Genomic DNA, 14898 nt, shown 5'->3' with positions numbered 1-14898 from the left:
TTGCTTACACAAACTAACTTCCTGAGCTCCTTTTCCCTACAGTGTAGTGCTTTCCTAAAAAATGCTAACCACAAGTTAACCTCTTGTGTCCTTAATTAGTTGATTAGAGCCCTCCTACCAGTTACCCTGTTGCCTAAAATTGACTAGACCTTAATTAGTTTCCCACTGAAGGCTTTTGTTGTCAGGTACATGAAATCTGGTTGTAAATGTATGCATTAGTGGGGAAATGATTTTTTATTACCATTACTCTACTTGCAAATGATTGCTAACTGAGGTTGTTGTTAATCAAGGAGTGGCTGTAAGTTAAAAGATTGGGGGGGGGGGGGCATACTTATCAGGAAGAGAAAAATCTCATTTTTTTCTGCTGTCCTCCTGATCATTTTCAATTGATTTAACACAAGCATGCGTATGCGGAAGTGAGTATTACTTGATTATAAGAAAAGTCTAAATCTGTAATTCAGGATTTACTTCTGTTAATTTGCTGTTTTCATTCACAGGATTCAATCTTGGATATTAAAGTACCTGTATTCACACGGCCTGGAGAATTGCCAGAAATAAGATCATACATGGAAGAATTTCCCTTTCCTTTCTACATAATTCTCAGAGATGTGAATGCCCTGCCAGAGACTCTCAGTGATGCCCTTAGGCAGTGGTTTGAGCTGGTGACGGCTTCAGACAGTTTGTAAAGTGCGTCAAGCCTTCATCCAGGCATATAAGCTGATGTTCAAGGGAGCCAGAAATCTAAGACCTCAAACTTGCATTTTCCCTTCTCGGTGCAGGAAACTATGCAGTCCATGATGAACTTAAACATCGTCCCTAGTTTCCTTGCCAGTATTGGGAAACAGTGAAAAAACATTTTTTTCTTTTATTGTTGTTGTTTTACTTTGAGTATCGGTAACTTATTCTAGGGTTTATTTGATATTCTCATCATTAGGAATTAGGCAGACTTGTTGAGTAGTAAGAAGCAAGCATTGCTTCCAAAAGAAGAAGTTGAACTCGAACTGTTGAACTATAATAAAAAAAATAGTTTGCTTTTAAGTCACCTGCATGAGTGGACCCTGTGTTGAGGAGTTGGGGGAGGTTAAATTTTAGACAGCCAAAAAATAATAATCTCCTTGAATACTTGAAATTATTCAATATTGCTAAACGGTTGCTGCAAATATTTTGCTGCAAGGATATTTTTGTTACATTAAAGACTGAATTATCATTTTACACTGTGACTTTTGCCTTCTGTCCAAGGCAATTACGAGGACACACTTGCAAGGGACTTTTTCTCCCCAACCCTTTTTCATTGCAAAAACTATGCATTGTTTGTGATTATTAATAAAGCCATCCTTTTGTTTGTAATTATGCTGTCCATTGTTTGAAAGAGTTAATCAGGCCTGAAATAATCTAAATAAGGATTATTCAAATTTGAGAACTAAAGTAAATTCTGACACTTTTTTGAACTTGTCCATTCTTGTATGTAAACCAAACATCAATGTAATGATTATATTGCACTATTTCATGGGGTCCAGATGTGCCTGGTACTGCTGATGCAGGGAAAGTTAGCAATTAAACAGGAAGCAATTGTAAATGGAAGTTGGAGGAAATATTATATCTTGTACAGCTGCAATAATCATAAATTACAAAGGGGATATATACAGTACTTGGAAAGCAGCATCTGTCTGGTATCTACTGAACATATATCTCCCCAGGCCAATATTGAACTAAAAGCCATGTGACACTGCTTGCATTAGAACTTAACATTGCAAAGTATTTACAGTGCAAAATTTAAAGTACTTTGTGAGAGTCCGTTTGGTATAGTGGTTAAGACATCAGGTTAGAAATTGGGAAATCATGAGTAATAGTACTGCCTTGGACAAAGCCAACTGGGTAACTTTGGGCTAGTTAGTTTCTCTCAGCCCTAGGAAGGAGGCAATGGCTAACCACTTCGGAAAAACTTTGCCAAGAAAACTGCAGGGATTTGTCCAGGTAGTCTCTAGAAATCAGACCCAGTTGAACAGAAGGAAAAGAAATCCTTTATAATATCGTGAAACTGCAGGGTTTTAAAATTCCTAAACCAACCCTTTCTTAAATTACTTAATATGAAGTTACTTAAAACAACTTTGCTATAAATAGCGTTATGTAACGTTAGACATGTTGATAATTGGGACATATAATTAATCAAATCATGAAGATTGGAGTTGATGTTTACCATCATAACTCTTCTCCATTTTCTAAACTCAAAAAGATGTTCTGTTGGGTAAAAGAACTGCATTGTTCCACTGGTTAAATTCCTCTTCATATTTTTCTGCTAAAAATTATATTCTGTAAACCTTGGAAATTTCTTGCTATGGATGACTCTATTTTGGATCCAAATTTGGAGAATATACAGGATGTGATTTATGTCAGGGTATTGTGATCTTTACCAACAGCGTAAAATGGCTGTCCAAAATAAAGAAGAACTACCTCAAAAGCTTCAGGCATAAAGGAAGAATACTGTAGTTTGCTGTAATTTGATAAAATAAAACCTGACAGCTCAAGATAACTTCTTGCACTGTTTATTTCCTGGTCTCTCAAGTATTCAAATAGAACAAAGGAAAGTAATACTGATGGTTTGTAAGCTTTTTTGATAGTGGTGAATGAGGGGAGCCTTTATTTTCTCATGTGGTAAAGCTGTCCATTCTTAGCAAAAAGCCTCCAGATAGGGTATATTCTTTCATTGTCCAGCATGAACTGCATGATTTACATCTCTCTGAAGCACCTTAGTAATGTTGAGGTCAGGAAAATCATTTTGTTCTGCTGCGGGCACTGAAGAATCAACTTGGCCTTATTTTCAGATGGTTGTCATGTTGTTAAGTCCAAAGTAAGCCCTTTGTGCAGCTTCTAGAGCTGTACATAATTTTTTAAAAAGCAAAAGCTACGCAAAGTTCAGAAAGGAGCCCTGGTGTGATTAGAATGCAGTATTGCAGGCTAACTCTGCCTACAGCCTGGAGTTGGATCCTAGCCGGCTGAAGATTGACTCAGCCTTCCATCCTTCTGAGGTTGGTAAAATGAGGACCCAAATTGTTGGCAGCAATGTGTTGATATTCGTAAACTGCCCATAGAGTGCTGTAAAGCACTGGAGCGGTATATAAGTCTTACTGCTATTGCCATTCCAGACTATGAATGCAAATTCTTTTCCAACATTTTGTAGCATTTGGGGCAAGAGGGGGTGGTGGTGAATGTACTATGCAGTTTTGTTAGCAAGTACTGTTATCTTATTGTGTATTCTGAAACAGGCACTCCACTTGATTTTAGAAAAGTGTGTGCTTCCATGTAAATTGTTTGGGTTTTTCTTTGTCCCTACAAATTTTCCCAGCAGTTGTACATGCCATTCTTCTTGACCATGACTTGGTATTAATAGAACCCCAATTTTTCCACTTTTTGATCAGAGTTTGAACAGTATTGATAGGCATTTTCAAATCTTTGAGCATCTTTTTATATCCTTTACTGGTTTTATGAAATTGAACTACAGTATTTTTTGCTTGCAGATCCTTTGTAAATTATTTTGCTTTCCTTGTTTCAGTAACCAGCAAAGCCAATGTACCATTTCTCAAGAGCGAAGAAACTCACTATTTATACACAGACATAAATACAACCAAAGAAGACACAGGTGTTTTTAGCTTCATTGCCATCTCAACAAGTATATGATAAATTTAGACTATATTATAAACCCAATATATGATATTGAAACTTTTGAACCAAATCATTTTATTTCTTTTATTGGGTTTACTGAATGATTGTCTTATTCTGCAATGCCTAGAAGTTTAATTTGAATCACATAAATTAAAAAAGTGTTTTGTATGATCACTTGTGTACTTTACTTACAAAATGCTCCACTTCTTACAAATTCTGCAAGGAGTATGTAAACATATGAGCAGAATCATATATGGTTATAATAAAGATTTTTTTAATTAAATATAAAATTATATTTTAGAGAAATCACTCATAAATGTCAAGTAACATCAGTTCTTCAGTTTATCTCTCCAGCATTGAAGCCCCTAGACTTAGCAATACAAAAAGCCCATGGAATCCATTTCCTTATACAAAATCAAATCGATAAACTTGTATAATGTGCCAACTCTTGAATCTCAGCCGCAAGGCAATTGCAGCCAACCCTCCACAAACATTCTCTGTTGTCTAATATATACACAACACATTTTATTTATTATAATAAAAGGTAAAGGTTTCCCTCACACATATGTGCTAGTCGTTCCTGACTCTAGGAGGTGGTGCTCATCTCCGTTTCAAAGCCAAAGAGCCAGAGCTGTCCGAAGACATCTCTGGTTATATGGCTGGCAGGACTAAACGCTGAAGGCGCATGGAACACTGTTACCTTCCCACCGAAGGTGGTCCCTATTTTTCTACTTGCATTTTTTACGTGCTTTCGAACTGCTAGGTTGGCAGAAGCTGGGACAAGTAATGTCTGTTATGCAGCACTAGGGATTTGAACCGCCAAACTGCCCACCTTTCTGATCGACAAGCTCAGTGTCTTAGCCACTGAGCCACCACACCCCTGTTTATTATAATAGATTACCTTAAAGTTAAACTAATTAAAGCATACAAACTTGATTAGAGGACCGAAGGCTATAACATAGGAAGAACAGTTGGAGGAATTGGGTATGTCTAGTTTAATGAAAAAAAGGCTCTAGGGGTGACATGATAGCAATATCTAAGGGGCCGCCACAAACGAGGGTGGGGGGTTCAGCCTATTCTCCAAAGCACCTGAAGGCAGGACAGAAAGCAGTGGATGGAAACTAATCAAGGAGAGAAGCAACCTAGAACTAAGGAATTTCTTGACAGAACAATTAATCAGTTGTCTGTAGAGGTTTACATGGTCCAACACTGGAGGTTTTTAAGAAGCGATTGGACAACCAAACTCTTTGTCAATAATAATAATTTGTCGATGCCTGGAATGCACTACCTGACACTGGTTTCTTCCCCAACCCCCTGAAACTTTAACCTTAGACGGCCTACTGTTGACTCCACCCCATTCCTAAGATTAAGGGAGGCACATAAGCACACCAGCATACCTAACATCCCTATCCTAATATTCCCTTGTATTTATGTTCATTTCTTGTATTCATAATCATGTTTATACTTATATCTGTTATCTAATTATTCATGCTTGATTAAATAAATAAAATCATTTGTCTGAAAGGGTATAGATTTCCTGCTTGAGCAGGGGGTTGGATTATAAAACCTCCAAAATTCCCCCAACTCTTGTTATTCTGCTATTAAAAGCAACTTTTCCTGGATTAACAGGACATTCAGGTTAATTACTCAAAAGATTACATAGCAAATAATACCAGCTTCAACAACTTTTCGTGAAAGGATTCTTGGTTTGAAAAAACAAAAACAAAACACTTTTGCGTCTTAGCTTTGTTGAACATTTTTTCGTGTAGGGGATTATATAAAAGAACGACCGCACCGCTCTGGAAGAAGAATCGGCTCTGCTGCCATCGATTGCCAATCGGCTGATTGTAACCACAAAATCTAAATGGAATATTGATAAAGACTTGAGTAATATCACCAAACTGCACTTCTGGTTATATTCTTATTGATATTCTTTTTTTAGTTATGTTTGTCAATTGCTATTCTATAAATATTGAGTGGGGGACTTTACACTTCCCTTTGGTTCCTAACTGAAGCGCTCAACCTACTTGAGGAAGAAAGCGCGGCACGCAGCTCCCGACGTGCTCGGATGATACGTCTCCTTAAACACGTGTTTTTCTTTTCACCTTCCACCTGGGAAGCTGCTACTCACGCTTGCTAAAGGGGGAGTTACTCCGAAGTTTCCCCGTCTGCGGCCTCCCTCTTTCTCCCCGCCCGTAGAACGGCTGCCGGGACCGAGCGGGAACGATTCGTCCTCCGCCTCTGGTGCTAAAGAGTCCCCGCCCCAGACCATAAAAGGGGCCGAAGGGAGCGAGCGAGCGTGAGCCATGGCGGCCACCCGGCTACCCCCGACGGCCTTAAGCCTGAAGCAGGTAGGGAAGAGACCGCAGCCAGGGGAGGAAGCAGCTCGGCCTCCTCTCGGTGTTTGCGGCCGCCTCGCTCCCGAAGCGGCAGCTGTGTTTGGGCGCCCCGTAGATGGCGCCGGCAGGAGGCCGGGCGAGCCTAGCCGTACAAAGAGCTCCGCTGCAATGGGAGAGTCTTTGAGAAAGAGACTCCGGGCCTGGAAGTCGCCAGTCGGAAAGAAGCCTGGCAGCGCTGCGGAAGCCTCCTGGCAAGAGCCCTAGTTCTGCCCGGAGACTTCATTCGGGCCAATAGAAATAGAATTATTAGAATTATTGGAATTGGAATAATTTATTGGCCGAGTGTAATTGGACACACAAGGAATTTGCCTTTGGTGCAGATGCTCTCAGGGTACATAAAAAGACAAGATAAATTCCTCAAGAATCATAAGGTACAACACTTAATGATAGTCCTAGGGTACAAATAGCAATCAAACCATACTAGGAAACAATATAAATTGTAAGGATACAAGCAGCAAAATTGCAGTCATATGTGGGAGGAGATGGGTGTTAGGAATTATTAGGCACCCCTGAAATTGCAGGCAAGTTGTCTGCTGACTCCCCAGTCATATTTCGTTCCCGTTCTTGGCTTCGGCGTCTTCCTTTTCGAAAAGTCTGTCTTCTATTTACAGAAGGGGGGGGGGGCTGCTTCGGTTGGAATGTACGTACAGGCAGTCCTCTACTTACGACCGCCACTGAGCCCAGAATTTATGATGCTAAAGGAGAAATTTGTTACATGGGCTTTGTCCCATTTTACGACCTTTTCTTGCCACATTTGTTAAGTGGATCACTGCAGTTGTGAAGTTAGTAACGGGGTTGTTAAGCAAATCTTGCTTCCCCATTGACTTTGCTTGTCAGAAGGTCACGAAAGGAGATTGCGTGACCCCGGGACATTTGCAACCATCATAAATAGGAACCATTTGTCAAGCATCCGAATGTAAATCACGTGACAATGGGGATGATGCAACGGTCGTAAATGTGAAAAATGGTCGTCAGTCACTTTTTTCAGGACCGAACAGTCACTAAATGAACTGTTGTAAGTTGAGGATTATGTGTATGTTGTAACCTAGGGTTGGCTTTTTTTCTAACAAAAGAGCCTATTGCTGCTTCAGTCACTGAATTCCTGGGGCGCATCTGCATACTGCTTGCAGAGAAAGCTTCCAAGGAGAATTTTTGAAAGAATTTTGGAAAAGCCAAGATTAAAACATATTTAAGACAAAATCTGGTCGGGTATGGTTAGCCACATGTGGATAACTTACATACGTCAAGAGTACGTACACGAACACACAAGCGCACCCTCCCCCAGGACTAAGTTCTAGCAATATAACATAGATGATGTATCTTGTCAGTATTTCATATTTCTGTAGGATTTATATGAACCCAAATTTGGGACTTCTATGGTCTTTTAGGAACAGTTGCAATTTTGGATGCAACAATTGGCAATTAATGGATATCTCAAAAAGTTTCTCTATGATTTAGGGGAGAACCATACAGAGACTGATGGAGATCATGTTCTTTCGTTTTGAGAGGTTGTGAGCTAAGCTTTTGGGAGGGTGGGGGGGACAAAGGGCTTTATTTTCATGACTCTTTATCTACATGGTGTGGAGACAGATCACATTGCCATAATGATGTGTCGCTGTGGGGTCTTCTCAGCTCCTTTTGGGCACCTTCGGCTGGTACAAGCATGCACCCTCCTTTCTGACCATTGGGCATTACTCTCTATGGCTTTTTCGTCCTGGACTGAATTGAGCCTGCACACTAGACCCACAGACTACAGTCAAAAAAGTAAAAATGGTAGTAATTTGTATGCTCAAAGCTCCCTCTAATTAAACTTGTGAAGATTGACAGCTCTGAGTTAAATAAATATTCCATGAAGTGGCCTCTCCTGTGGATCTCCAGACAATCTTGACCCATTCAGATGGACAGGTCAGGCAGATGCACAGAACTTACAAATAAATTGAGGTAACGTTAAGATAGGAGATAGGATAGAAGTAAAATATGTGGAGTATTCAAGTTTAACTAAATAAATTTAAATTTAAAGAGGGAAGGTAGTTGTATGTAAATTCGAGAGTTGAGAGAAACAGGCAGGTTCATGATAATAATATCCTTTCAAATCCATGATCCTCAAGGCCACTTTTATGCTGCTTCTGAATTTGTACAGCTTATTGTAAGTGAATTGTTGGGTTCCAGGTTTTTTGCCGAAAGCAAATGGCAAAACCTTTGACTTATGACAAAATGTGAGAGGTCCATTCTTTGTTTCCTTTGATGTTCTGCAGTTCCTGAGGAGACAGCAAGTTCTTCAGTTATACAGAAAAATCCTCAAGACCATTCGTCAGATCCCCAATGAAGCAGACCGTTGCTACATGAGAGACTGGGCGAGGGAAGATTTCAAAAGGAATAAAGAGGCTACAGATGAGGCAAGAGAATTCTCAAAATCTGATGGACTTGAAGATTACAGCTGGTAGCTGGGCCTGAACCTCTACCTGCTGCCTTCTGGGAGGCTCCCATACAGCTTTGCTTAGAGCATTAGACAAGGATTGGAAAATGCATTATGGGTGCTATGCAATTGCTTGCCTGTCAGTCAAACGTGTATTGGAATATTAATTCCCCTTTAAAAAATAACTTCCAAAGTAGTTATGGTAAAGAAAGAGTGATTTCATATTTACATTCTTTTTCTGGGTTTCCAAGTAGCTGGAGCCTGATGAAATGGCATATATTTTGAATTTAAGAATTCTGAGTCCGGGAATTAATTTCAAGTTAGAGAAGTGAACAGAGTAAATTCTGTTTAGGATTCTGTCTATGGAGACAGAAAGGAGAATAATTTAAATCAATTGCCTTGCCGAATAATGCTTCCTAATTTGAGTAGTTGTTCAGGTGAAGAAGAAAAACCATATTTTCATGATAGTTTTTATACTTTTTTTTATGCTGTCACTTCTTGTGAGATGGCTGCTCATATAAATTTGACAAATATACTTGTTTAAATTACTTTGCCTACCAAGTATAACGTTTTTGTTTTATAGGAGACAATTAAGATGATGATCACTCACGGCAACCTACAGCTTCAGGAGCTTGAGAGAACATTAAAATTGGCAAAATCCTAGACTTAATTCTGCTTACAAGTCAAAGAATTTTTTTCTTGCAACTTAACTGCAAAGACATTAAGTGGGAGGAACCCTGCTGATAATCCAAAGATGCCTTGTGTACACTTCTCAAAAGTTTAATGGAAGACCTGTTGAATACTCTTTGTCATGGGATAAACACCATAATGCCTGAAGGTGCAATAAGAATAAAAAGACAAGAAATAACAGCAACATCTGGACAATTCATGTGAAAAGTGCAAAAGTAGAGAAAGGGAAATTGATATCTTAGATTTATGAATTACACTTGTAAATACAAGAATAGCGTCACTCATTGGAACTATTTACCTTTACATGTATTATGTTTACTGAGGGGGGTTCCACAAAGTAAAGAACTGAATTTTAGCAGTGCTGCACAAAGCTTTGAAGGGATGATTTAATGAGATAGAAATATGCCTTTGAACTGAATCGTTGAATTTAATCTCCAAGGTAACAAAGCTACTCAGAATGGTTTCAGTTCAAATTTGAAGGGTGTTCTATGGACTTCTGGTACTTTCTGGCTTCGGTGTTGTATTTTTCTTCTTCTAAAAACAACTAAGTTGAAGAAGAATGGAATGTTTTCTTATAGTGACATGAGAGTTGACCGGTGTTTATTATATATACGTTTATTTGCACCATAGTTTTTAGCAAAATAGTTAGCCAATCAATTTTATCTCTTTCTAGAACTATGGCTATAGTTCATGTACTTGGGTGTACAAGTACGGAGTGGATCCAATGTTGTTATCTATCTCTGGCTCTTCTGTTAGAATTTGTTTAGGCAAGTTTATTTGTAAAGAGAAAAATAAAGAGATTCAGTTTTGTTACTCCTTTTTTAAATCTTATTCTATTCTCCAAATCCTTAATAATACCTATATGTGTACTGTCTAGCTGCAGATGTTTAGTCTGAACCAGTATGCTTGCTATTGAGCAGTATATATGATTTTTTTACAGTATGGCAAGATTCTGTCAGGGAATTACTGATTAGCTGAGCTGTAAAACATTCATAAAAAGACAGGAGGGTATTGGCAGTGATATTAGCAAAATTATTGCAGCAAAGCTAAGCCTTTTGAGTTGCCTTAAATATATCACTTGTGAATATACTTTATTCTGGTGCAGCCTTTATTAGATTTCAATGCCACAAAGCATCATCTCCATTCATTACTCTTCCCTGAGAGGTGACTACAATTTTGACAGACATAGATCTCTGCATTCTTGAGGGCTGGGAGACTTTGCTTTTACTTCCAGATTCAAGTATTGGCATTAAAATTAGGGCTGGTTATCTTCTATTATGATCACATGCATTCTAATTCCTGAATCAAAATGTATTGAAATAACTTAAAGGAATGAAATTATTTTGTGTCACAATTTAATATTAGGCAACGTTTCTCCTAATCTTACCGGAATAGTCTATAAGAAAGAAGAATGAAAATACTCTTTGGAAACAGCCTTTTTGTTCCAGGATTATTATAAACAGTTCTACTGGCATAAAATACTGAGGTACATATTTCAGTTTAGCAATTATTTGTTTCAGGATGCATAAAAGGTCATAGAAGAGCCAGTTCGGTGTAGTGGGGAAGGTGCTGTCCTAGAACCATCCCATTTTAGGCAGAAAAAATTGGGTGACTTTAGGCCAGTGCTTCTCAATTATTTTCTGTCATGCCCCCCTAGGAAGAAGAAAACATTCCCCCCCCCCCCGCGCGACTGTAAATAGTATCATTTGTCTATAAAATTGTTATAAGTACACCTCTGCATAACACTGTATCCTTATTAACGTATAAGAGAATAAAAAAAGAAAGAAATGTGGATCAATTTACAACAAAGAATAGCTTTATTAACTGTAGCAGAAAAGATTTAAAGGAGCACAGGATTTAAAGGAACACAATATTAAAAAAAACTTTAACCTGCAAAACAAAAATATATAAAATAATTTGAGCTGAGCCCCCCTTTACGGAGCCTCGCGCCCCCCCTGGGGGGCCTGCCCCACTATTTGAGAAGCACTGCTTTAGGCCAATCAGCCTGTCTCAGCCTAACCCACCACACAGGATTGTTGTAGGGAAAATAGCAGAAGGAAGTAGTAATAATAATAATAATAATATATTTATTTCTTAGCCGCACCCTCTCCCGAAGGACTCGGGGCGGCGTACAACAAAACATACGAAATAAATATGTAAACAAAACAAACATATAGTAAAGACATACACTGTAACATACACAAGGAGGAGGACGATGATAAAAACAATTAAAATACAGTATATAAAACCCCTAGAAATTAAATATAATTAAAATACCCAGTTAAAAACCCGTCAGGAGCGATATGGTTAGATCAAAGTTGAGCCAGGCCAGCTGCTTGAAATAGGTGGGTCTTAAGCTTAATACGGAAGGATAGTAGTATGCATGTTCACCACCTTGAGTTATAAAATAATAATAAAATAATAAAGGTGGGATAAAAATCCAATAAACAAAAGGTGGCTGGTGGTGGGTGAGTAGAACATATGGATCTACCACAATCTTGAGCTTCTATGGAAAGAATCTAACCCATAACACTCTGTCTGTTACCCATGCTGATCAATGTAATGTATATATTCATAATACAACTTAAATAAGAGATAATATATATTAACGAAGAATTGTAGAGTGATGTAAGCAACACAAGAAACGTAGGAGCAAGAGATGACAGAGTATGAGGGTTGCATCTCTACAATCAACTGGGATATATGTAGGACAGCTGCAGCATCCTGGGGTCAGGTGATTATCATTTGCAACTTTTTGTGCCAGCTTCCCACATACAAAGTCAACAAGGGAAGCTGGATTCGCTTAACAATTGTGCAATTCTCTTAATAACCATGGCAAAAAGAAATGTAAAATTGGGCACAACAGCAACTTGCTTAGCAACAGAAATTGTGGTCCCAGTTGTGTTTATAAGGCGAGGATTACCTGTATCCAACTATATTACCATTATTCTTGGCTGCACATTTTTTTAGCATGGTAAAAAGGTAAACATTCCCCTCACACATATGTGCTAGTCGTTCCCGACTCTAAGGGGAGGTGCTCATCTCTGTTTTAAAGCCGAAGGGCCAGCGCTGTCCGAAGACGTCTCCATGGTCATGTGGCTGGCATGACTAAAGGCCGAAGGCGCATGGAACACTGTTACCTTCCCACCAAAGGTTCCTATTTTTCTACTTGCATTTTTTACGTGCTTTCGAACTGCTAGGTTGGCAGAAGCTGGGACAAGTAATGGGAGCTCACTCCGTTACGTGGTGCTAGAGATTCGAACCGCCGACCTTCTGATCGACAATCTCAGTGTCTTAGCCACTAAGCCACCGCGTCCCTCATAGCATGAGAAGAGTGCAAAGCCTATTTTCATTCCCTTGCTCCACCTTCCAGGTGGTTTCAGCAAGTCTCCCTAGTCAACGCTGCAACTGAACAGTCTGGTTATCATGATCCTCTCCAGAGACTATAGCAAATTCCCACACATAAAGTTGTTAGGGCCGCGAGTACTTGCTATTCACAAAGTCCTGTACAATATAGAAGAAAATAGTAGTCTTTCTGATGTTGGCCACTGTTTGCAGTTTTCAAAAATTCAACTCAATTATTATGGTTAAGATATTGGGTAAGAAGTGAGGAGACCTAGGTTCTAGTCCACCATCAGCCATGTAAGCCCAGTGGATGGTTTTAAACCAATTGCTCTCAATCCAATCTTCTTCACAGGATTATGACTTGTACTACTCTTGTACTGTTTCCATTGAACACCTGCCCAGTGTTCAGATAACCAGTGTCCCCCCCAAATACCCAGTGTTTAGATATAAGTTCACACTAAATAAAAATAACATACTCAATACTATAAAATGCTTGAACTTAAAAAAATGTTTAATATGTAATAAAACGGTTTATTATAAAATAATAAAACTTTAAAGAATTCACAAAATGGCACAGGGACTGAAAAACAAGAATAGACATTCAATCACTCCTTCCAGCAGTGCATCTGACGGGCAGTGGTAGGTAACAAACACATTCTACCCAGAATTAGTATCACAACTAGCACTATTTAGAGCTAAAACAACATTTTGTCCCTCAACAAAGTGTTGGCTTAGGAAAACTGGTTTCCTCTAATAATTTCATGGATACTTCTTCATCTTTAAAGGCATAAGTTCAATATGAGTGAAATAATTCTTAAGTGTCCCCTGCCCTAAATTTTTTTCAGTGGAGTTTGCGTCCTTTTTTTTTGAGCTATGCAAGGGCTAGTTTTCCTTCTGCGCTTTAGTCCTTAGCTTCTGCAGTTCTTCTTCTAAACTTTTAATGTGTTCTTTAAGGGCCGTTTTATCTTCCTGAGCTTTCTGGTCAGCTTGGCATCGAGCTTCTTCAATCTTTCTCTCATACCACTTCTCCATCTGACTTGACACAGCCTGAAAGAAGTACTGGGTAATTTCCAAAGCTTGAGATGTGCCTGCCAGCTGAGGACTGCCCTCTTTTCCTTCAGAGGCAGAAGGTGGGGGCTGCCCAGATGGAGCTTCCCCTGGTTGGTGGGTCCTGTGCTTCAGCTGACCGCTTTTGCTTGGTTTCTTGGTTTGAGTCCCTTTGTCTATCAAGCAGCCGCTCTGTGATTCTGCCTTGGTACATTCAGGGGAGGCCTGCAAAACAGTTTGTACTTTTACATGCCTCAGTCTGGAAACTGAGTGTTCCACAGCTGGCAGTTCTTGCTGCAATCTGTTGAAACTTGCTTTCTCCTTTGGCCTAACCACCTGGGGAGATGCTGCAGAAGGAGGAGGGACAGCGCCACCCATTAACTGTTGCTCTGTTCCTGTAAATGGAAAGATAACAAATAATTACAAGGGCTTGGAGTTGGGGAAGCTTCAGAAAAGCCCAGGCCAAGCAGGAGAATGGGAATCGTAGCCCCAATGTAGGATGGCAATGGATAAGGTGGGACTTCCTTAATGCAGTTTTGGCCCAAGGTTGTTCTAAGTCCTTATGTCTTATTAAAGGTAATTAGAATAATGTTTGAAATCTCTTCCCAGAAGAATGAAGTATTTTGAGAAATATTAAAAAGGCAGAATATTATATTTTCCTAAAGAAGAAACATGCTCTCAGAAAGCATCTCCCACCTTTCTTAATAGCCCCAGAAGGACTGGACCAGCCTATCTACAAGACAAAATAACTTCAGCTCCAGGGTGATGGGATTAAGACAGGATATAATAGGACCATTTAGCAGAAGACACAGAGCTCACTGCATTGCAGAATCTCCTAAGGACATTGCATCACTCAGCAAAACTTCAACCAAGCCTGGGAGCTCAGACAAACATGACCCCACAGGAATCTGACAACAACCAATAGAATACACAGGAACAGGAAGTTCGAGTTCAAAGTCCAAGAAAAGGTATAACCCCACCAAGCCCTCAACTCCATGTGTTCAGCTGCACCAGAGAACCATGTGCTTGGTGGTTCTGCTTCATCATCAAACCATCTTTCTAATAAGCCTCCATGTTTCCAGTGTCTGCCTCCCAGCTTGGAACTGAACCAGATGGATATTTCTTCCAAGATGACAAATGAGATCTTAGGAGACTGGTGACATTTTTAATTGCTTGCTTGCTTGAATATTTATGCATGCAATTTATAGCCTGCTTGACGCCCAATGACACTGAGCAGCTTATAATTTTTAAAGAAATTGACACTTGCAACATTAGAATTGCAGAATAATGGCCATAGCATGAAATTATTGTGGACTCCTGCTCTTAACAGTAGCACAGTTT

General features: G+C 39.3%; 3 protein-coding genes across 15 annotated transcripts in view; 2 read left to right on the top strand and 1 right to left on the bottom strand.

Annotated features, from left to right (window-relative positions):
• MDN1 (midasin AAA ATPase 1) overlaps positions 1-1212 on the top strand; it is a 125846-nt gene extending 124634 nt beyond the window's left edge. For both annotated transcript variants that reach the window (XM_081942808.1, XM_081942807.1), the window contains exon 102: positions 498-1212. In XM_081942808.1, coding sequence (XP_081798934.1) covers positions 498-686 — 189 coding nt within the window. In that variant the 3' untranslated portion in view covers positions 687-1212. The remainder of the gene's footprint in view (positions 1-497) is intronic.
• A 4509-nt stretch (positions 1213-5721) lies between these two features.
• LYRM2 (LYR motif containing 2) lies at positions 5722-9978 on the top strand. Its single transcript, XM_081940790.1, has 3 exons — positions 5722-6011; positions 8315-8455; positions 9059-9978. Exons 1-3 carry the CDS (start codon positions 5967-5969, stop codon positions 9137-9139), a joined length of 267 nt encoding a protein of 88 aa, XP_081796916.1. The 5' UTR covers positions 5722-5966; the 3' UTR covers positions 9140-9978.
• A 3025-nt stretch (positions 9979-13003) lies between these two features.
• Positions 13004-14898, bottom strand: part of ANKRD6 (ankyrin repeat domain 6) — a 113841-nt gene continuing 111946 nt past the window's right edge. For all 12 annotated transcript variants that reach the window (XM_081941465.1, XM_081941462.1, XM_081941464.1 and 9 more), the window contains one exon: positions 13004-13952. In XM_081941465.1, coding sequence (XP_081797591.1) covers positions 13393-13952 — 560 coding nt within the window. In that variant the 3' untranslated portion in view covers positions 13004-13392. The remainder of the gene's footprint in view (positions 13953-14898) is intronic.

This window comes from Natrix helvetica (genome assembly GCF_964273705.1).
Source record: "Natrix helvetica genome assembly, chromosome: 2".
Taxonomy (NCBI): Eukaryota; Metazoa; Chordata; class Lepidosauria; order Squamata; family Natricidae; genus Natrix; species Natrix helvetica.
The sequence above is the reverse complement of the archived record's forward strand: the minus strand, read 5'-3'. Positions and strand labels throughout refer to the sequence as shown.